The following is a 24,266-nucleotide window of genomic DNA, read 5'->3' on the forward strand; positions in this document are numbered from 1 at the left end:
CACCACCTCCAGGTGTTTTTACCCTACTTCCTGAGCAGTGAATTCTGATCATTGCAAAACCAGCCTAGAAAGATGTTACCGCTATTACTGAAGACTGACAATGGCAATCACTCTGATTCGTTTTTAACAGCAGCACATACAGAGTGTTAGGAGAGACCAATGCTAAATTTTAGATGATTGCAGACATTATATTTCTGAATCAGGAGTCAGACAGTAAGGAAAGAAAATTGGCAATTTTACTACTTTTAGAGGAGTCTGAATACAATACTGTTGAAATTTTCTAAACTCCATCCACCAAGATTTTGATGAGTAGAAAATAACGTCAAATTCTAGTGAAGATTTGAACTTCTTTGAGGCAACTCTGTCTTCTTTTTCTGTATTATAATTAAGAATAAATACACTTTTGAGTTTTAACTTCAGAAAATTCTTTAAAGATTTTATTTGAGTAGGAATCATATATCTTCTTTAATAGAGAGAGGTTAAATCAACCCAAATAGAGCCTTATTTGGATACTTCACACCCAAGGGAAAACATGATCTGGCATCATCTTTGCTAATTATATGGTAAGCAGTTATATCCAATAAATCCAGCTATTATTTAGTGTAATGTGTATGAATATAAATACTTAGTTTTCTTTTTTTATCATTTGAGTTTGTAAATTTTATCTATTGAACAAATTCCAAAAAAAGAATGGAATATTCCCTAAAATGAATAGTAATGTACATGCTAGCTCACTGGGCAAGCACCCCATCTTACATTATCTCTCTAATGTTTTACAAGTATTGAGTCAAAGTTTTATCATAAGCATCATTCCTATTTTTAACTTATAATAAAAGGCCTGTGTAATTATAACAAAATTTTAAATGCTTCATAGATGAAATTTTCAGTGTAATATTAGGATAAGGTATCATCTGAGCACAAACAGTAAAACACTTGGTACTGTTATGAAACTGGGTGTCTGGACATGTCCTGATGAATTCATCATGGACCATCTGCTCCAATAATTCTTGCCTCCAGCAGCTATAGTTTGCCAGCGGGTACTGTAGAGTCCTACCTATATTCATACCTTGACTCTTTCTGATGTGGATTTTTCTACATGCCTGTGACATGAAACATACTAGCAAACTACAAGTCCTATATTTTCATAGAACCCTTAAAAGCTGTAGGAAAATGGGGACCCAAGTAAGTCTGCATTGCCTTGTTTTTTTCATCCTTTTCACCTTATGTGATAAGAATCGAAAAAAGTGAACCATCACATTCCCACTAGTTCTTTTTAAACGTGGTGACCCATCTGTTGCCATATGCCAGGCATCTGCTTTTATCGTCCTCATTTGTGATCCTTCAAAGATAGAAGTGATAAATTAACATTGAATTTATGCTAATTTTTACAGCAAGAGAACAGCTATTTGCAAACCATATAATCTGGCAGCAGTGATTTTCAGATGTAAGGAAATACAAGATGATAAGAATAGAAATAACAAAGTATTTTTATTCCCAGCTACCTTTTTTGAAGAGGTGTAGAACTTTTAGATAATTGCAATACTTCCATAGCTCCATTTTTTTAAACTTTCAATTGAGTTTATTGGGGTGACATTGATTAATAGAGTATGTAGGTTTCAGGTGTACAATTCTATAATACATCATCTGTATATTGTATTGTGTGTTCACCACGCCAAGTCAAGCCTCCTTCTCTCACCATTTATCCTCCCTTTACCTTCTTCTACCTCCCCCCACCCCACTTTCCCTCTAGTAATAACCGTATTGTTGTCTGTGTCTACAAGGTTTTTTTTTCTTTGCTTAATTCCTTCACCCTGTCACCCAGCCCCGCAACCTCCCTCCCCTCTGAAAGCTGTCAGTCTGCTCTCTGTATCTATGAGTTTGTTCCTATTTTGTTTGTTAAGTTTATTTTGTTCATTAAATTCCACGAGTGAAGTTGGTTTTTTTTGTTTGTTTGGTTTTTTTTGTGGTATGTGTCCCTAGCAGGAACTGAACCTGGGACTCTCTGGTCCACAGGCCGACACTCAACTGCTGAGCCAAACTGGCCAGGGCCCATATAAGTGAAGTTATATGGTACTTGTCTTTCTGTGACTGGCTTATTTCACTTAGCACAATGCTCTCCAGGTCCATCCATGCTGTCACAAAGAGTAAGATTTCCTTCTTTTTTTATGGCTGAGTATTCCATTGTATAAAATGTACCACAGCTTTTTTCTCCACTCGTCTACTGATGGGCACTTGGGCATAGCTCCATTTCTTTAACAGCAAAATGTGAGGAGTGATCCTTGATTGTAAATTGCGTTGAATTTACATCAAAGTAAATGTGGAATCATATAGGGTGGGCAAAACTAGGTTTACAGTTGTGACTACAGGAAACAGAGTTTACTCTTTAATTATTTATTAATTATTGCATTATTTTCCATATGACCAATTTTGTTTCAAAAAGGATGATTCATTTTTAACCAATCCTAAATTGTCATCAGAAAGTTGATAGAATAATAAAGGCTAATACCACATTGATCAGACCACAATGCAATATTTCTGTTCTTTGTATTGTGGAAATATCAGTGAATTGGAATCAGAAGATCAAAGTGCCAGTCCTGTCTACCACTAAGTGCTAATACAATTTTGGCAAGTCATCAACCTTGAGTCTACATTATCTCATAGAATATGGTAGCCTGACTATTGACTATGGTGTCTTTCAGGATTAGTAGTCTGTTGCTGCTGTTTTCTCAAATTCCTTCACTTAAAATATTAAATATGCCAAGGTGCTATTTGGTAGGGGGGTAGCCTGTCCTAAATGCCAGCATAGGTCGTTTTATATTTTTTATTCTTTAGGACTCAGTCTTGGAGGTTTTTATGGTTCTTTAAATGTAACATCTAGGTGATCCAATTTGTTAGCATATAATTGTTCACTGCAGTCTCATAGTTGTTTTTATTTCTGTGCCATCAGCTATAATGTCTCCTCTTTCATTTCTGATTTGCATTATATAAGTTTTCTCTTAGTCTAGCTTAGGGTTTGTCAGTTTTGTATTTTCAAAATTTCAGCTATTTCATTAAATTTTTCTATTCTTGTATTTTGTTTATTTCTATTGAAATAGGTTTTTAAATTTCCTTGTTTCTGCTAACCTTTGATTTATTTTGTTTTCCTCTTTCAGTTCCTAGAGGTATAAAGTTAAGTTGTTGATTTGAGGGGTTTTTTTTGTTTTGTTTTTTGTTCTTTTCTCTTTTCTAATGTAGGTGCCCACCACTATAAGCTTCAGGAGGTAAATAGATTTTATTGAGAAGCATAGGGCAAGGCCCTCTACATTATCTCATACAGTTCTCCCAACCATACTAACTGAGTAATCCATTTTGTGGATTAGAAAACTAATGTACAGAAAATATTAAGTAGCATTAAAATCCAAGAAGCTAATTAGGGGAAGATTTGCATTTTATTTCTAGTCTTTCAATATCCAAACTCATGTTTTTTTCTAGGGTACCAATCTGTCTGGGATACCATGTTTCTACACTGTTTTTATTTTGAACTTCATAAAAATATAGCAAAGAAATGCCCAAACATATGAGTCACAAAGGAAAATACAAAACAGAATAAAATATATATTGTTCCTTAGTTGATTTTCAGGAAAGCATTTAGGTAAACTCTCTCTATATGATTATCTTAAATTATATTATAATATAAAATATAATATTAAATTATATTATGATTAGAATGGCATAATCAATGTGTGAGCAAGAATCTGTTAAGATCATCTGACTGATATCTTTGTAGTTTTCACAATGGAAAAGAAATTGTGTCTGGATGGTAGTCTTTCTTGACAAGCTCAAACAGAAAATAAAATTTTAATTCTGATTTGACATAAAGTTAAATTGTGATACCTAAGTTATAAAAGCAACTGAAAATATTTATGGCTTTTACATAATGATAATTTTGTAAATCTTATCCTTGGTACAAAAATATTTTCCTAATGAGCTGTATAAATTAAAAATACCATCTCCCAATTATTATAATAATCACACTGCAGTTCCACAGAGCACCTTTCATTCAAGACCATCTAAAACTAATTGTTATAACTATAAATAATCTCCAGAAGCTATGACTAATTGGATCTAGCTGCGTCTCTCTGAAGTAGCATCAGGATATTATTTTAATGGTGGTGAAATATATTTAAGAAGGCAAAAGCTGTTCTGCAGCTTGCTCATAGTGAAGTGGATTAGGAGCACCTAGAAGTGTTTCTTAGGAATCTGTATCCTGTTCCTTAACATGGAGCGCCACACCTTTTATTTTTCTAAGGGAAACATGGGATTCTCCAATCATCTGTCATTTTAAGAAAGTTTTACTGTATTATCTTCATTAAACTGCTATTAGAATACAACTTAAAAAGGAAATCTTGCTTTAAGGACATTTTTAAATCGACTCAATTAAAACCAAATGTGTCTAGCAGTTAGGTTAGGAACAATAAATGTTATTGCACTTGAAAGTCAAGTAACAAACTTCTTTTGTGTCTATTTTAAAAAAGTAGAAAAAAACACACAAACGTCAGAAAAACTAAGTATGTCCCCAAATTGGGAGAACAAGTCAAAACCCAAGAGGAAGAACATATTTGTCATGAGAACTTTAAGAACAATAAGACTGGGTTTATGGGCAGGAAATGGGAGATCACAATAAGAATTTGGAGTCAAGACCTCTGCCTTTCTATGTCAGATACTTGAAAAGCACTTCACCCCATCTCCGCTTCTGATGAAAAAACAGAAAACAGCCTTGCTTCACATATACAAATGGACTCTCTTTGAATTCTCGGAAGATTCACCATCACAGTGACTCTATCACTTTGGATTCTGGAAAATGAAATAGTAGGTTACTCACAGTTTAGCAAAATTATTCCTGGAAAAGTTAACATCTACTGCAGAAAGCGATGGCCATGATACAGATGGCCTGACGTCAATCTAAGCCGCAGTCCTTCCTTATCTAACTTTTCTGTGCAGTCAAGTTATCTTTCTCTTTAACATCACTTGTTGTTGCAATCCGTACATTTTTTCCCAAACGAAAGAACAGGTCTGAGATACTAATGAAACCCACTTGCGTTCTTTTGAGGTCAACTCAGTCGGTCACCTAGATCGCAGCAGTGATCAGGGCTTCTGTTTAAGACAATGTGATGAGCTGTTCTAGGGAATGAACTGTCACCTCACTTCTGAGGAATCCTTGCTCAACACTGTTTAGATACGATATGCCTCCAAATTACCTTCCCACCACATTCTAGATCCTCAGGCCCTCTGGCTGGCTTGCCACTTTCTGACCATGAAATGAACTCTTACCTCTCTAGGCCCTTGTTTATTTGCCTCACTGCAGGCTCAAATTATTGTCTCTTTTAGCATAGACCACCCATACCCACCTCTCTCTATCCAAATCCATTTTTTAAAATTATTCAATGGACATATATTTTTTTTACCCAAAAAAATTTAACCCATGCTTATTCTCCACTTCATTACCACATATATATGTTCCTGTTTTTCCCTCTCTCATCCATTTCTTCACCCAACACGTTTACCGATTTGCCATGTACATAACCCTAGTTAGAAACTAGAGTTAATGGATAGGGCAGACTCACTGCACTAGAGGAGTTACCACTTCTTTGCCGTTTGTCTTTATATTCAGTTGTTATTTATGTGCTTGTTTCTTCCATATCTTTAAAAATTCCCTACCTTGAAAATTCCCTTGTTCAATGTAAGCTCTTTCTACCCACGTAGCCATTTCTCGGAATCCAACTCTAAGACCATTTCAACTATGCTTTATTGGACACATACATAAATGCCCCTCCCCTTCTTTTTCCTGCAAAACTATATGCTGATCATACACTGTTAATGCGCTCTACCCAGGATTCAAGACATTTTAGGGCTGGAAGGAATTTTAAACATGGTTTCCAATATTCTCACCTAACAAAAAACAGAGGCATGGGAAGATTAGGTTAAGAAATTTGTTACAAGTCATAGGTTGTTAGTAAAGGAACCAAGACAAGAATCAACATTTTGTTTTCCTTGTTAGTCTCACTAAACGACATCATCAATTGGCAGTTGGGTCACAGGCATCATTGGTGTAAATAAATAACAAATCAGCCAGCACCTCTGTCTTAAATTTCTTTGCATATTATTTCTACTGGAAATGGGTCACTATAGATATAAACATGACAAATCACCTCACATTCAAGGGAAAGCAAACTCTTACACATCCAGATAAAATCGTCTACATTAATTAGGTAAAAGTTTAGGAGAATACTAAATTGAAAAAATAAATGTAATATTTTAGGCAATGTTATTTTAATGACTTCAATTGATTTTATTTAAAATAAATCAAACAGCCCTGGCTGGTTTGGCTCAGGAGTTTGAGCATTGGCCTGTGGACCAGAGAGTCCGGGTTCGAACCAGCTAAGGGCACATACCAAAAACAAACAAAAAAATAAAATAAATCAAACAGTCTGGCCAGTGTGGCTCAGTGGTTGAGCATTGACCCATGCACCAAGAGGTCATCAGTTCGATTCCTGGACAGGGCACATATCCAGGTTGTGGGCCCGATCCCCAGTGGGTACATGCAGGAGACAGCCAATCAATGTTCTTTCTCATCATTATTTCTACCTCTGTCTCCCCCTTCCTCTCCATAAAGAAAAAAATTTTTAAATAAAAATAAAATAAATCAAACAATAATTATTCAAAACAGTATCAAGCAAAGGGTTAGTTTAAACACTTTAATTTCTAAAAGACTAAAGATAGTAGCATATAAATTTAGTCCTTGATAATGTGCAAGTGCCAGAGATATTAAGCTTTTTGTAGAAAATAAAATATGAACAGCTCAGTAGGATTATGAGCACTGAACCATCACAGTACTTGGTATATGCTGAGTCACAGATAACCAGAGAGAGAATCCAGTGGAAATAAATCCATTCCTTCCTCATAGAACTCACCCTGGTTACACTGAAAAGACAATTTATTCTTATTTGAAATATTAAATCTAGGATATTAAATGTTATTTTATGCAAGAAGGATAACTTCTTTTCCTAATAAACAGAAGACAAGAAGTGAGCAAAAGTAAAAAGAAGTTAGACCTATAGAAACGTTTGTTACAACACTTTTCAGTTTCTTTGCATCACCTGCATTGTCTGTACTGTCCTGGGCCCAGGTCTGACCGATTCCTGTCTGTGGCTGTTATTGGATTCTATCAAATAGAATTCTATTATAAAAAATAAGTCAAAAACATGATTCATACAGATAACTCAAGTATATGCTAAAGACGTATCTAATTCTTTAATGAGGTGAGCCACCAGGATGGAAAAGGTGGATACAGAAAGAAACAGAGGAGCAGAGGACAAAGAGTCCATTTGGAAAGATATACTGAGTTAAATCAACTAGGAAAGTGCCTTTTGTTAAAAAATAAATACCTGTAAGACTGGGACCCCATGGCAACAGAATGCCTAAATCCAGCTTGCCTGTTTTTGTAAAAAATTTTATTAGAACACAGGCATGCCACGTCATTTACTAAGACTGCTATGGGGCTGCTCAAAGGTACTTGCAGAGACCTCAGAGAATAGTTTGGGGGAAAAAGACATCTTAATTTTTTTTTCAACTTGAACTTAGGGTTTTATCTTGGGAAGGCAAAATTAGAAGGGTTTTAAGTAGTATTCGAGTAGATTTAATTATAATTATTTGATTAAAACACTCTCATATGTGTCTGGAAACAATGAATGGTTATATTTTGGAGTGAGATTACAACATAATTTTAAGTAACCCCTGTCCCTTTTTTTCTTTCTTTTTTTCTTTGTTTTTCAGCTAGGACAAGCCAGAGTCAGCACAAAGCACTGGAAACTTTCAGCTTAGATAAGGGATCTCTGCTATCTGGACAGATAACACAAAAGAATTACCTTTTATTATCTCTCCTTAAGAGTAAACTCAGTTCTTCTATGTCAATTTTTCATTCTAACAGAGGACAAAGAAAAAAAAATAGTTCTAGCTTTGCATTAATATATTTAGCAGTAATTTATTCACAACCTTCTTTGAAAATACTATCTCCCAATAAGTCCATGTAAACTGGGCAAATTTTACCAAATTTTATTTTCAGAATTATTCTTTGTAGATACTATAATTCAAGGCAAATAAAGTTTTAGGGGTTTTTTTGCTTTTTGTTTTTGCATATTCAGTTTTCTATATCAAGTCAAGTTCTGTCCTTCACTATCGTTCACATTCTGGAATAATTTTAATGAAGAACAAAAAGACTCTCCTCTTTGGTACACAAAACCACAGTTTAGTTCTAGTTCTCCGCCATGATTATTCCCAGTGTAGTCGCAACTACACAGATGAGCCATAATTTTAATCAAATTTATGAATCTTTCTAAGAGAAACTATATAGTAATCATAGCCTGTCTTATACAAGAATTTTAGCAGTTCAGAAAAGTTTGCTTACTACATTTTAAAATCTCCACAACCAAAAACATATTTTCACATCTTTGTAGATGGAAAAATTATGTTCATTTAAATGACCTTAAGATATAGTTACTTTATTACTATAAAACAGAAAGCAAAGATATTGATAACAATTGGTGACCAGTGTTTCAATAGTCTATCTTCCTTAGAAATTATACATATATCCATAAATTTTTGTTTACTAACTTGATATTAGTCTAAGTTCTAAGTTAATATCTTACAAATTATGTTTAAGCTGATATAGTACAGAAAATAATTACAGTTGAATTAAAAAGATTAAGAATTATAATTTAATATATAGAATACATAATTGCATATTTTCTTAATCTGACATAATATATAGAAGACACATTATCTTATCAGTAAATCAGTATAATAAATTTAGGAAGTTCTTATTAACTAGTCAGTTTATTAGATAATAAATCCAAATCTCAAAAAATAAAATTAAATTATGTTTATTCCCCATCCTGAAGAAATCAAGAAAATGACATTTAGCTATTCATAACCTAAAATTAAAAAAGCAATTTATTTCTAGAGAGTTACTTTGATTCTTCTACAAAAATACTTCTGCACTAGCATTGTCTCTAAGGAAGTATTTTTGTTGGTTAGTTTTCCTTAAAAGGTCTGTACATTCATTGTATAGGGTTCAGTTTTTTATTTTCTTGAAATACTGGGAATATTAACTTTTTGCAAGTATTTATTAGCCTCTATAATTAGAAAAGTCTCCTTTTTATTAAGAGAATTTATCATTTAATTTAATAATCTACTGTAGAAGTAGAAAAATATTTCAGTTTCTGATCATGAGCAGTAAAAGATTTTTCTCAATTAAATGCTCAGCCATCAACAGGACTTGAAACTTCAATTCTGCCACCTCAAGCACAGGGCACAGAAGACACAGAGCACCCATCTCAAAGGGTGATTCTCCCTATCAGTGGAATTAGAATATACTCTACATGGATTTGAGCACACCAGTAGACAAACAATACACACCAAGTAACATATTTGTGTTGACCAAGAATCTGAAAAAATGCCAACGAAACAAACCAGAACAAAAAGAACCAAATCAGAAGGAAGCTGAGAGTCAGAGGAGGTAAAGTTCTGTTGCTACTGTTCAGAAGCCTCTTGGGCAACTCTGTTTAGTCCTAGCAGATGAGCAAAATACTTTGTCCAAAAGATGAAAATAGGGCCCTCGTACAAACAAAGGGTGCACGGCACAGATGTATTTAGCTCGTTTAATGAGAGAACCAACAAGATGGCGTGGGCCTAAGAAATGTCCAAACCTGTAGAGAATTTTTATTAGAGTTTATCTCAGCAAAGAATGATGACAATTGCTGGGAAGCATGGTCTCAGATGCTCCGGGGGATGGCAGTTTTGAAATTAAGGAGGGAGCATAAGGAAGATTACTTTCTCAAAGCAATGTGGGGATCAGATTACAGGATAGTTAACAAGATATGTGCTCTCTTGAGGGTAGTTACGCTTATTTCAAAGGTGTGGTTAACCTAGATACACACAAAAAAATGTACAGGGCTAGCTTAAGGCAAAGACAAACCTTTTACTAAAGAAGTTATATGCCTGGGGCATGACTACCCATCGTGAACTGCCCGGCCAGGAATTTATGACCCGATCACCCTGTGAGATTATTTTCCCGTAATGAGATAGCTGGTTCAACAGAGAATTAGGGGAAGAGTTGATATATTTCTCAAAAAGACATATGAAATCATTTTGTTAAGTTAGAGACAAAGTGTTTAATGTCCAGCAGGACAGTAAAACCAGAAACTTTTAGATTATTTTTTCACTGGACAAAAGTCATTTTCATGTCTTCCAGACACAAATCTATAAACCAATTTATAATTTCTTACCTCTGGGCCAAATTAATAGTAAATAGGTCACATAATGTAATCCCATAGTTAAAATAATGCTTCTCTGGGCTTCTAAGGCCCTCTTAACCATATCATTAAAGAGACATTCAAATAATTTAAATATCTTCAAGCTCACTGATTCCCTTTGGTTGTGTCCAGTCTGCTGATATATTATTCATCAAAGGCTTCCTTTATTTACCTAACAGTGTTGATTTATAGCATTTCCTTTTGATTCTTTGAATTTTCATCTCTGCTTTATTTTTCCACCTGTTCTTGCATATTGTCCATTTTTTTCATTAGGCCCCTTAGCATATTAATCATAGTTATTTTAAATTGCCAGTCTAATAATCCCCAAATCTGTGCCCTATCTGATCCTGTCATTTCTCCTTTATGGTATTAAACCACCTTTTCTTAGAAAGAAGAAAGGTTATCCTGTGGGAGATGCAGATGGCCCCCTCAATGAAGACTTTGACTTCCCATGAACACTTTTTGTCTCCATCAATAAATATGCACCTATTTATTCTATGCTTTACTTCAAACTATAAAACAATGTATCAGTAGAGTAGCGTTCCATCAACAGAGCAGTCCATCATTCATTGCCCAAAATATCCACAAGTAAAAAGATCCCTAGGCCCTTGCTACTCAAAGTACAACAAACATGCTGTCTCACAGCTTCTGGGAGTCAGAGTTTAGGCACAGACACCCTGAGTGCCTCTGGCTCTGAGTCTCTAGGCAAAAGTCTACAGTCACCATGTCAGTGGGGGCTGCAGTAACCTCAAGGCTGGATTCAGGGAGGATCTGCTTCCAAGCTCATTCACACAGCCAGCAGCAGTTGGCAGGCCTAGCTTCTCACTAGCTGTGGTCCAGAGATATTAGTCCCTTATCATGTAAATCTCACGATAGAAGGAACAGGTCACAGCCTGGCAGATGGCTCTCATCAGAGCAAGTAATGTGCCCCAGACAGAAACCACAGTCTTTTTGTTACCTCTTCTCAGGACTGACATCCCATCATTTCACCATATTCTGTTCCTTAGAAACAAGTTAATAGACCAGTTCACAAACAATAGAACTACACAAAGATGTAGGTAGCAGGAGAGGGGGCTCTTGGGAGATGGCTTAGAGGTTGCCTACCTCTATGGGCATCAGCTGGGGACTTGTCAGAAATACAAGCTGACAGACTAGTGAAGGGAACCTGAATTTGAAGAAGATTCCAAAGTGAGCTGGACGTGTAATAAAGGTTGAGAAGCACTGATGCACTTTGTTTATTGCAGAGGATGCTGTCACACCCAATTTTACTCAGAAGTTAGTATCACTTTCTAAGAAGTGCAAAGATCAGTTTTCCTTGCAACTCAGTTCTCCCCTACTCAACAAATAGGGAAAAACCATGGCTACTGAAGTACTTACTACTGGGCTGCAGATAGAAGATTAGAAAAAGAATTAAGAGAACGAGGAAGAAAAGGGGGCATAAGGACTGACAAACAGATCTAATCTGAACATCAAGACATTACTAAAGGAAAAAAAATTATTGAAAGAGAAGATTATACATTTGGGTGGGGAGGGATGTCTGAACCATGTACAAACAGGACTATTACCCTATGTCCTCAACAACCTTTAAGTGCACTGCTGAATAACTATGCACTAGCAATGCTTCGTTTATACTTGATTCTGTTTAGAGAAGTAGGTAGCATATATTAGAAATATATCCATCAAAAATTAATATAAAAACACAAATGCTTAAGTGAGTTTCAGATCTCAATTGTTCCTTTTCCAAGTGCATGTCATACCTCATTGATGCTTAAATAAAAATCTGTATTCAATATTTGAAATCTTTCCATAATAAACACTAATAATTCTGTTATAAGTATTTCCCATTTTCTTCAAATTCTAGTTAGTGAAAAAGATAAAATGACATTGGGCTTTTAATCCTGTACAGGAAAATAAATGCCCTAATGGGGGAAATGAAATTCTTTAATCTATTTATGAAGTAATGCAGTAGACTGGGCACAGCCTCCTGCACCTTCAGTGGTTTGCTAGAGCCAACTCCTACTGGCCTGGCCTGTGTGAGCCGTTCATTCCATTTCCAGTTTTGTGAACTAGTTTTCAATCACAGTCACTTTTACAACTTATTTGATTTGTATAAACCTACAAGTTAATGAGCTATATGAAAACTAAGGTAATAAATATTCAGAACTCATCACTTTGTAATTATGTTATTGCATTTTACTATTGTTTTCTAGAGGTTCTTTCAAACATTTATTGTTTCTATAGGGTGAAAATACTCTCTAATACTGTATTCCTGAGAACCTGTTGCCAACCCTGTGTGTAGTGACTTCACTTAGGTGGCTGGAAACTGACCATGTAGAAGTATTTACAGCACAGAAATTGGAAAACACTAGAAATCAGTGTTTGTTGACTTTTATTTTGTTGTCATAAAATAGTGATGGGGGAAATGTTAATACTGCACATTACACTTAAAAGGGGGTCATGTCTTTAGCTATTACATTATCAACAGTGCACACAAAACAGGAAGTATTCTTCACGTATTCAAACACTACCATCCAATTTAGCCAAGTTGCTCACACCACTGACCACCCAAGTTCGGGCATAACTAGTGTTGCAGCTGAAACAGATTTCAGTTTAACACACATCATTTGTACTGGGGTGAAAAATAGTTTAACAGCTGATCCCCTTTCAGATTTAATGACAAAAAATTACTGAGAAAAGAGTTAGTGAGTTAGGATCGATTCTATTTGTCGAATTGTGGTTGAACTGCAACCTTAGGTTCAGTTGAGCAAAAATGAATGAGAGCATTCTCTGAGAATCAATTAGTGCTATGAAATCCACAATAAAAGGCACTGAGTATGTTATTTGTAAAGTGTGTGCAACACATCTTTTTATGTCAGCACAATTTGTATCCCATGCATGTGTGTGTGCGTGTGTGTATGTGAGAGTGTGGATGTGTGTGTGGGGGGAGTGTGTGTGTGTGTATGTGAGAGTGTGTGTGTGAGTGGGTGTGTGTGTGAGTGTGTGTGTGTGTGTGGGTATGAGTGGGTGGGGGGGGAGTGTGTGTGTGTGTGAGTGTGTGTGTGAGCGTGTATGTGTGGTTTCCCAGGGAGCCAGTTGCTCAGCATTTACCAGCACACCACTCTGCGTTCTCCTTTTCCTCCCAGCTACTACATATTACAGAGGAGCACATTCTATATCCTAGTTTTCCATGTAAAAATAGCATTTTAAGTTCTAAATTAGAAAAATACACATGCAGAAAGAACATTCACTTTTATTATAAATTAGTGGAAACACTTCTTGTCTGGTCTGTGTGTGCGAGCTTCTCTAGTACAAATGTGGGGAGTCTGTGTTTCTGTTACATCATTGCAAAGACTTTCAGCCCAGGTGACTTCACTCTGCATATGGAAAGCACGTGGGAAAACAATTTCACTGTGCTAGGATATGGAAAAGGAATTGACTTCGCAGGCATCTAAGTACCAGTTGGACCTACAACCTGATGGAACAAGGCTGAAAAGCTCCCCATCTATCCGCAGAAACTGTACAGGTCTCACGAGCAGGCCTGGTGGCGGGAATTTATCTGTAAGATTCAGGGGAGTCACTTGTGCCCCTTTCAAATAAACCAGGTGCAATTTTCTAATTCATCAGAACAACATCAGTCCCTCAGCTGCACTGATGACAGTGTCTTTATGGATGTAATTTAGTCTTCGGGGAAATTACTCTTCTATAAGGTCTTGGGAAAAGAGTGAACTGTTTAAGTTATTGTTCAATTCCCCAAATAAACAACACAAATGGAGGAAGACAACGCTGACTGATATGAAAATGGAATCCTCTGTTGTCCAGTTAGAAACAAATTTTGTTGTCAGCGTTGAAGTGGCGGAGAAAGCGGAGGGACCCTTCGCTGGAAACGCTGATCGCCAGCTTCTCTCCCGAAGCCCCCGACCCAAAGGCAGGGGCTGGGAATGCGCCCCGGCTTCGGAGACCGCGCAGGGACAATGATATCCTTATGGATCCTCTGAGAACAGACTTACAGAGGAGTGCTTTATAAATAAAGCTATTAATAAAATTCCCAGAAATGTTAAGGATGGTAGGCAGAAAGCTCCTGTGATTATCAAATCGAGGATGTGGTGAACTTGGAGAGGGAGCAGACTGAACACAAGGAGGTTATGCACAGCGAACATGCGGAGCAACTGGGTTCAGCTGCCGCAGCAACGATATTCCAAGTGTATTTCAAACAGCTCTTTAATTTAGTACAAACAGATGCTTTTGATTATTTTTTGTATATTTATATAGAAATGAGAGCTTCCACCAGTTACAAGTCTGAAAAAAAAAAAAAAGTTTATTGGTTTCCTCTCATTTGAAACTGGGATTAGAGCATCACGTTAAAAGGCAAATCTAATGTGGCTTCCTTTCCACTTGTACATTATCGACCTGCTTGCAAAGTAGTCTTTCTCCCTTCTAATTCATATCACAGCTTGCTGGACATTTAGGATTTAGGTCATGGGTACTGTGGGTTTTACAGTAGCAATGTGTAACTAAGAGGTGGCTTGCTTTTATCTGACTAGTCGATTCTCATACATAGAAGGATGACAATAGTGAAGGAGAGCTTTGAGAGAGATGAGAACGTGGTGCTATCCAGGTCTGCAGTAGGGCCAGACAGAGTGTCCTTATTTGGAAGATACAATTCTTCAGTTCATGTGTATACTGCAGTTAATATATGTGTGTTTATCTTGGAGCAGAACACAAAAGGATTTTTATTTAAACTCAATTGGTAAGACCTAAAATTACCATTGCCACAGGTGATTAACATTCACATAGAGCTCAAACTTCTGGCTTAAGCCACGAGTTTTTATGAGCTAAATATTTTGCTGGAGATACTGAGCAGCAACATTGCTATAACTCATCTTCTCTGTAACTCGCAGAATTATCTCATAGCAGAAACACCTTGGTAATCAAATGGGCACGGCAATGGCACAGAATCAGAGACAATGTCAGAATGGAGGGAAATACTGAGCTGGTCTGATCTATAGAATCTTCTTATGAAATAACATCTTAATACCAAAAGCAGACGAAAGTGATAACTGGGCTCCTCAGCTGCATCAGATCTTCATGATTGGGTAGAAATCAGTCTTGGCCACGGACTTTTACTGTGTCCACTGAAGCTCAAATAAAACGCCATGATTTTGTTTCCAGGTCCTGTGTGCCAAGCCGCTTTGCCCAAAGTTTACCTGGGTAGACAGAGGCAGTGGCTGGCCAGAACCCTGTACCATGTTCCTCATGTATCACCACAAAAGAGGTCGACTTGTTTGTCACCTCCCTCATTAACTGAAAATTTGACTGTGTTCTCTCTTTCTTGGATTCCACTGACCCAATTCATAACCTTTGTATCCTTTCAGTATTCAAACGACAGTCTGAAAGAAAACATAGATCTGGAAAAGTCTATTATTAAGAATATTTGCTCTTTCAACACCCCTCCTTTCAAGTTCTACCACAGACCCATTCACTGCCTGTCTGAAAATGACATGAACTCCCGCATTCATTCAGTCTAGAGTACAAGAACTGGACGGGCCCACGTGGAGACATCCACATCTCTTCAGATCAATTAGTGCAAACCTTTTTTTTTTTTTTCCTCTTTTCTTTGGTAAATGTCCTATTTGTTTGTTCCCGTTGTTGAACTCATTACACCAAGTGTTTACAGAACACCTGTGCTGTGCTCGCCCCAGTGATTACCTCCGAGCAAACTCAGTAATGTTTGGAGTGTGATTCACACCTTGGAGTCCACTTCCTTTCGAGCTACTCCATCGCAATCTGTGCGTGAAAGACAGGAGCAGCCACACCCCAGTTTCCCGGGTGGGACTCCTGTGAGGGAGCAGGAGGGGGCTGCCGCCGGGAACGCTCCTTCCAGAAGCTGCCTCTTTCCTTCCTCTCAGTCACATAGCCTGGCCCGTAGCAACACCCACGGGCAAGGTGCTCCTGACAGGTGGTCCAGTCCGAAGCAGTCATTCGGTCCTGGAGTGAATATGAATGGAGGACCTACTGTGTGCCAAGCACTCTCGTGGGTGTTGGGCGCAGAGCGGTGAAAAGGACGCATCAAGTCCTGTGCCCTCTGCGGTACTTACATGCTAACGGGGGAGGCAGAAAATAAGGAAACAAATAAGCAGAATGATTTCAACTAGTGATAAGTAGTATAAAGGAAACAAAAAACCAGAAATGCAGTGTGGGGATTGGATATCATATCTCCCTCCCTCTCCAAAGAGGGGACACAGACTGAGACCATAAGGAGGGCCTCCCAACTCTCTCCACCCTCCGAGTACAGTCACAGGACCTTGCACGACCTCAACCTCTCTCCTCTCCCTCTCTCTCCTCTCTCCTCTCTCCTCTCTCTCTCTCTCTCTCTCTCTCTCTCTCTCTCTCTCTCTCTCTCCCTCCCCCCTTCTTAATCAATGGCCCTACTTCATAAGGACTGACATGAATAGTGAGGACAGGTGGGGCAGCTACTGGAGACAGAGGTGACATTGTGACTTAGCTGTGCGGTGGATGACTCATCCTTGCAAGGTTCATCCGCAGGAGCACAGCCACACCTGGGAGGCGGGAGAAGCGGCGAGTGTGAGGCAAGCAGCCGGAGCTCCAGGAAACGGAAGGCACCGTGTGAACCGGCCGGCCCCGTGCTCCCACAGTGGGAAGCTGTTTACTCTCTCACCCCGAGGACAGAGCTAGACAGCAAATCTGTAATAATTATCAGCCAGATCAACACGTTCTAACTGACCTGCTTTCGTCATTTCTTTCCCCAACAGTGGTTCAATGGCCTGTGAATGTTTGCTTTCAGAAGAAAAGAATTTTTTTTTTTTTATTTAAATAAATCATGCCACGGTCAAAGGAAGCTTTTGTTCCTTCGTAGTCTACTCCCTTGGTATTCACATTGTGCATTGAAATTTTTAAAAATTGTGTTTGATGCAGCCACTGTGTGGCTTACACAAAAATTGCTGAAAAATGATCCTAAGCATGTTTTAACCCTTGAGTGACTCTGTGGGAATGTGTCTTATTATTGTCTTAAGAGCTGAACTTTCACAGATCCTAAAATGATGACAATTTCTAAAAAAAATAAAATAAAAAATCAATCAATGCTTAGGACACACCTGAAGAGAGAGAAGAACTGTAAGACGTGGCTTCTTTCTTACAGGAACTTTAAATCTAGTTGAAGACACAATAATAGGGAGCAATGTAAGACCGCACACAATTAAGCTACACTGTGAGGTACACACTAAAAGGACCGTAGAGGAGGCTAGAATCAACAAGTACTGCTTGATGGAAGAAGTAGGACTTCAAGAATGGAGAGGATTTAGACAGGAAGAGAGGAAAGTATTTCAAGTGAGGGGAATAAGAGTGAACACACCCAGAGCTGAGCATGGGCCGGAATATTTTCAAGGGACAGGGTGGGAACATGAACTAGCAGCTGTGCTCACTTGGGGAGCTCTGGGAAGCGGTCACATTCAAACCGCACCATGCCTGTAATGGGCTACAGATGCACAACTGAAGAAGTCTGTGAGACTTTGGCTCATACTGACTTTCTAGGCCCCTCCGTGGACTTAGGCAAATTGTTGCTGATTTGTAAATATCTGTTGTATTACGGTATCTGGATGGCTCACAGGGTGTGTGGGTGAATTTGAACATAGAAACTGCCAGAAAACCTTCTTCTCCAACAGGTCACTGCAAGGTCATTGAGATGACACTGCAAATAGAAAGGCACCTCAAGACCCACTAAGTTTACATCCTTCTGTTGGTGAATATCTCAGCAGAAAGTGATTTTCACTGGTTACCTTCCACAGGACCTGTTTTCCGGGCTTCAGAGAAGATAAGGAAATCACCCAAATCACTTTATTGAATATCCTAGCAAAATTAAGGGTTTCTAAATTGTACTTTGTGCTTTTTATATTTATACATTTACATTTTAACCTGTAATCTTAGGTCTGTGAAGTCACTGGTAGAAATTCTATCTCCCCTAATGTTTGTTCATCACATTCGCGGAATCTAAAGTTTGCCTTCAGTTATGGATTAACTCCTAACCAGGAAATATTTTTACAAAAATGAATGCATATAATTGAAGACAATAGGCTCCTTTCTCCCTTATGGTTTGAATCGCTCGTGACTGATGCCTTTGATAATTCTAGAGACCTACAAATCTAAATTAGCCATGGATCTTAAAGAGAATTAGCAAAGCCCAGCCTCTTGGGTGAAAAGACTCCAAATGAAAGGACAGGAATCTATTTCAAATGGAAATGAATGTGACTAGGACCTCTAGTGGCCAAACCTGTCCCAGCCTCCCAGTCCAGGCACTAGAGTCTTTCCGGGAGCCACACCTCTCCCAAGGACAAAGGCAGTCATGACAGCTGTTACAGCCTCCCTTTCCCCACCCTCCCCGGAACCACCCACCACGCACCGCATGTTACCAAATGTTCCATTGAAGGTAAAAACCACAAAGAAATTCTGCTCAGTGGCTGTGAAGACAGATTTCTCCAAGGTAACTTAGAACAAGCAGAAGAAATACATACCTAGAAGGCACTTAGGAGAGTTTTAGAACCTTCTCAGAGTCTCATACCCCAGTTCTGATTGGGTCTGCCCCTGACATATCTGAAGCAAATAATCAGATCTATGGAAAATGTCTGTACACTTCATCTTGTAAAGTAGATCAGCCTAGTATATTGGTACCCTTTTGGATTCAGGGAATATTACAGCAATTTCAGTCCTCTTAAAATTAAAAAGCATTAGCCCAACCAGTGTGGCTCAGTAGTTGAGCGTCGACCCATGCACCAAGAGGTCACTGGTTCGATTCCCTGTCAGGGCACATGCCCAAGTTGTGGGCCTGATTCCCAGTGAGGGGCATGCAGGAGGCAGCCAATTGATGCTCTCTCTCATCAATGTTTCTATCTCTCTCTTCCTCTCCCTTCCTCTCTCTAAAAATCAATAAAGAATAACAAATTAAAAAGCATTATTCAGTACTATAGATGTCAATATACTCATAAAGAGAACACACCTTTTCTGTACTCTTAAATCTTTCCTGTCTTTTCATCTGTAAAATGAGGATAAAAATAATAATAGTTGTGGTCCAGAATTGCTATAATGAATGTTGAGCTTTTGTAATGATGCCTGGAATACTATCACTCAAAAAAATAGAAGTTGCTACAATGATGATATGATGATTCCTTCATGTACATATTTATCTTCTCCCCACCTCTTAGCATCCACATGCATTTTCCCAAGTAAATGTGGATAAATGATTAATCTGGCCAGAGAGAGAATAAGTTTTTTTTGAGCTGAGAACCTGACGCTCAATATGATATCTCCAGGCCTCTTGGTCAGGGTCAGGGATGCAGTGGGAGTTTTACTGTCCCTTTTGGAGCCTAATGCTTCTGGAAGGACGTGTTTCCTTTGACTATGACTCCTACAGTGATCAGTCGCCAGTTTTCTTTTTGTTGCTGCTTTGGTTTGTTTTTGTTTTTGGTCAGCAGTTTTCAAAAACATTCTGGGATCAAGTGAATTTGGCCTATGAATTTAAAATTATGGGCTGAAGAAGAAAGAATCCAAATGAAGGTTGGGTCTTTCGCGAATGTAGACTAACTGGGATGTCTTTCCCCTCCCCCTCTTCCCTCCAGGTCAATCTGCGCGCCACAGACGCCAGGCTCATGCGCCAGTTGCTCGTGATCAATGAGAACATCGAGTCCATCAAGTGGATGATGGAGGAGAAAGGCGCCAGCACCAGCCGAGGCAGCAGTCTCAGCGGCAGTCTGTGCAGCTTGCTGGAGAGTCAGAGCACCTCCTTCCATGGCAGCTACAACAGCCTACATGATGGCAGTGATGGGCTGGATGGGATCTCCGTGGGCAGCTATCTGGACACTTTGGCAGATGATGTCCCAGGCCATCAGACCCCGTCGGACTTGGACCAGTTCAGTGACGGCTCCATCATCGAGGACTCCCAAGCACTGCACAAGCATCCCACATTGGATTCTGAATACTACTGCTTTGGCTAATGACCCAGGTTTTTTGCATGGGATTGGTGTGCAATTAACTTGTATTTATCTTTCTTCTCTGCTGCTATATTTTTGGTGTGGTTTTTTTTTTTTTTTTTTTTTTTAACATGACAACCTTTTTAAAAATAAATATTTTTTTTATTGATTTTAGAGAGAGAGGAAGAGAGAGGGAGAGGGAGATAAAGACATCGATGAGAGAGAACATCCACTGGCCGCCTCCTGCATGCCCCCCCCCCCCAACCGGGGATTGGGCCCACAACCTGGGCATGTGCCCTGACCAGGAATCAAACCAGCAACCTCTTGGTGCATGGGTCAATGCTCAACCACTGACATGACAACCTTTAAAAAAAGAAGCATATTTTGAAACTGCTTGATATATCTTTTGCTCCTAATCTTTCTAATCTAGACATTTATATTTGTCTCTTACATCTCTATTTTTATTTATTATAATGATTTTTTTCTCCCTTCTTTTACAGTGGCACATATAAAGTAGGGGGGAAGAATAAGCAATAATTATGTTTTTGCTTTTGTTTTCAGAGCAAGGGGTCAGGGATTACTTCAAAAACTTTGCTAAATTTTACAATAAACCAAAGTCTGATAACAGCTAATTTTGTTGCTTGTATTCTTAAATGATTCAAAGTTTCACTGTCTAGAAGATACTGAGGTTTATTTGTACAGTAGAATGAACAAAATGCTTGGGACAAAGCTAGACATTACTTCCAGTCCACAACTTCCTAGTGTAAACATCAATGATACTGTTTGTCACACGCTTCTCATGGCAATCATTGGGAAGCCCCAGCTCTATGCAGTCTGTTCAGGTCAACTTGTTTTCATTTGTACATCAGCATTTTCTCATCAGTGATTCTAACTGAAACTGTAGACTGTTTTGTGTAATTGTATTTGATTCTCCCAAATTCAAAGATAACTGAGATCAGGTATGATGATGATTAGAGGTTAAGGGGTCCTAAATTTAATTTTATTTTGAGATTTTTGTTGACATTTACTTATATACATTTTGCAACTGTAATAAGATATATAAAAACTTAGATAATACATATGAATGGATGGATAGATATATTACATGCAAAATAGAATCACTATTCACTTATATGATATCGTTTCATCCTGGGATGGATAAATCATCTCAGTTTTCTGAAATGACATATGAAAATATAACTTACGTGGTAAACATTTAATTTTGATGTGATATTATTAATCCTCCACATTCCTTTTACCTGGATGATTTCTAGTGAGTGAATCTATTGAGATGTCAAACTGTGTTTTATAATGATACATGTTTCTGCACAAAATATTTTACAATATGAATCAAAAAGTCTTCCTATTTATAACTAAAAAATGTCCATATTCAAGACATGATTTCCCCAAAGTGTCCTTTGTTATTATGTACCTATTACACACTTGTTAAATGTATTGTTTGTTTCCAGGGCATATATTACTTTATTTTCGATTAAAATCTATAGGGTCTTTATTTCACAGTGGTCCTTTTTCATAAACTTCTTGACATAATTTTCATTACAATAATTGCATGTTATGGAAATTATCTCCCTTCTACGTTTGAGGAAACTGAGGCACACAGAAGGTAGGTGACTGGATCAGATCACCTAGTAAGTGTCAAGCTGGGATTTGAACTTGGATATGTCTTATTCCTAACAATAACACTCAGTAGACCCTTTGGTACCACGTTAAATAACAAAGTATGAATGAGAAAGCAAATATAAGCCCACGACGAAAAGAAGAAAGACATCAACCATTTTCCTTCCAATCAGTATAACCTGCATTGTTCAACATTGAGTTTCCAAACCCTGTCTTGAAATCCCACGTCCAGAGTTAGTCTTATACCTATAGGTGAAGCAGGCAGTTGGCCATATGCCAGTTGTTCCTCACATATTTCACTCTTTCTGCTTTCTTTTTCATTCAATTGAATAAAGTCTGGTTGGTTGGCTATTTTGTTCAGTTTTAATCTGAAATCATACCAAGCGATTTTTAGCACACATGACCTGGCTGAGAAAACAGGGCGATGAAATAGGTAACCCCATGTCTGCACCATGGCAGAAGAACTTCCTCAATCAGAGACGTGGGCCGAGAGTAAGTACGCGGGGGGGGGGGGGGGGGGGGGTGTGCATCAAGGGCAAATTCCGACCCCTTCAAACCCAGTTTTTGCCTGGATTGAGCCAGGCACAGAACGTGATTTGTGTCCTTGGATCCCAGTTTCAGATTGTAAATTTAAAGTGGCAAATTTATTTTACACCCTCCTTTTGCCAGTCAGCTTCCCCTGCTATTTGTCTATCCCATACCCTCTATAAATTTCCCTTCTGTAGAAAGGAAATGGAAAAGTGTAGGAGTATGCTATGAGAGAAGTATGCGGAATAGTTTTCATTTATACATTTTCTTTTAAAGAACCTGTAATGAACTTTGGCAGAGTATTTAAGGAGAATTTTTTTTGGCTCAATAGTTTATGTACTTTACAGTTATGCCTGTTTTTTCAAAAGATACCAAATATAGTCTGTGATTTAGATACATGGAGTCACATATAAGCCAACAATATTTTGATAGTTGATTTTACTAAGAAGAGGGAAATATGCAGTTAAACAACACTAATTAATTACTAACATATTCATTGGTCTCAAGAGAACAAATGTATTTTCAACTAAAGAATCCTCATAACTAATGTCTGACCTGCAGCATTTGATGTTCGATCTCTGTCAGCACCACAAGGAAATGGGATAAAAATGTTAAAGCAAAAGTGCCTTTCAAACAACTGCATGGACTGAGTTGCGTTCTCCCAGAGAAATGGAATTTTCCTCAGCTAAATTAATCTCTCCTGTTTTAGTGGCTCGTCTGTCTTATGAGAGGGAGATAATTGAAGGTAAGGAATTTGGACAATTTACAGCTAGTACATTTTGAGGGTTTTGCAAAGAAATAAACTCTAGATGACTAACTTAGAAGTCTTGACTAAACTTCAAAGAAACTCCAATATTTATACTACCAGTCAGCCCCAGATTCCATAGCATAGTTTTAAGCATTTGTCAACGTTTAGAAATGCAGTAAGGATTTTTTGCTGCTTGGTGGATTATGAAGGCCCTTGGAGTTCCATGAATAAATTCAATCAAGCATTTGTATCCCCAACTCTATCAAAACACGGTCACTTCCATGATGCCAAAATAAATGGTTAATTTGAGGTACTCATCTTACTTGACAATCTCAGCAGCAACGAACACATTTGATCACTCTTTTTTATTTATTTAAATTCTTTTAAAAATGTATTGACTTTAGAGAGATAGAGGAAGGGGGGAGGGAGGGGAAAGAAAGAAAGAGGAAGAAACATCTATGTGTTGTTCCACCAATTTATGCATCTGTTGGTGAATTCTTACATGTACCCTGACCAAGGATCAAACCAGCAACCTTGGCATATTGGGACAACACTCTAACCAACTGAGCTACCTGGCCAGGGCTGATCATTCCTTGCTTAAAGACTCTCTTCATTTGGCCTCCTGGACCTCCCTCCCTCTTGGATCCTCATTCCCCACTACCTGCTTGTTATTACACTCCCATGGCTACTTCCTCCTCGGACTCCTGCCTTTCAAACACAAGAGTGCTTCTGCTGGTTGCTGGGGCAACCTCTCTTCTCAAAGGGCTCCGTGGGGATTTCATCCACTTCACAGCTTTAACTGTCACTAGGTGCAGAGGTTCCTAAAAGGGCAGCTCTAGCCCCAGTCTCCCATGTCCACCTGACCCCAAGCATCTCTGCTATTAATGTCTGATAAGCCGCTCAAGGTAAACATATCCCAAACTGAAATTCTGTCTGAGTTCTGTAGTCTCCCCCAGTTCAGTAAATGGTGCCTCCTCTCATCAAATGCTCAGCCCAAATCCTTGCAGTCATTTTTATTTTTACTTT

General features: G+C 38.2%; 1 protein-coding gene across 1 annotated transcript in view; it reads left to right on the top strand.

The window, feature by feature from the left end:
• LURAP1L (leucine rich adaptor protein 1 like) overlaps positions 1 to 20,424 on the top strand; it is a 42,939-nt gene extending 22,515 nt beyond the window's left edge. The window contains exon 2 of the mRNA XM_036261739.1: positions 19,976 to 20,424. Within this exon, the coding sequence (XP_036117632.1) occupies positions 19,976 to 20,350 (375 nt within the window). The 3' untranslated portion in view covers positions 20,351 to 20,424. The remainder of the gene's footprint in view (positions 1 to 19,975) is intronic.
• Positions 20,425 to 24,266: the final 3,842 nt, after the last annotated feature.

This window comes from Molossus molossus, unplaced genomic scaffold, assembly GCF_014108415.1.
Source record: "Molossus molossus isolate mMolMol1 unplaced genomic scaffold, mMolMol1.p scaffold_m16_p_14, whole genome shotgun sequence".
In the NCBI taxonomy this organism is placed as follows: Eukaryota; Metazoa; Chordata; class Mammalia; order Chiroptera; family Molossidae; genus Molossus; species Molossus molossus.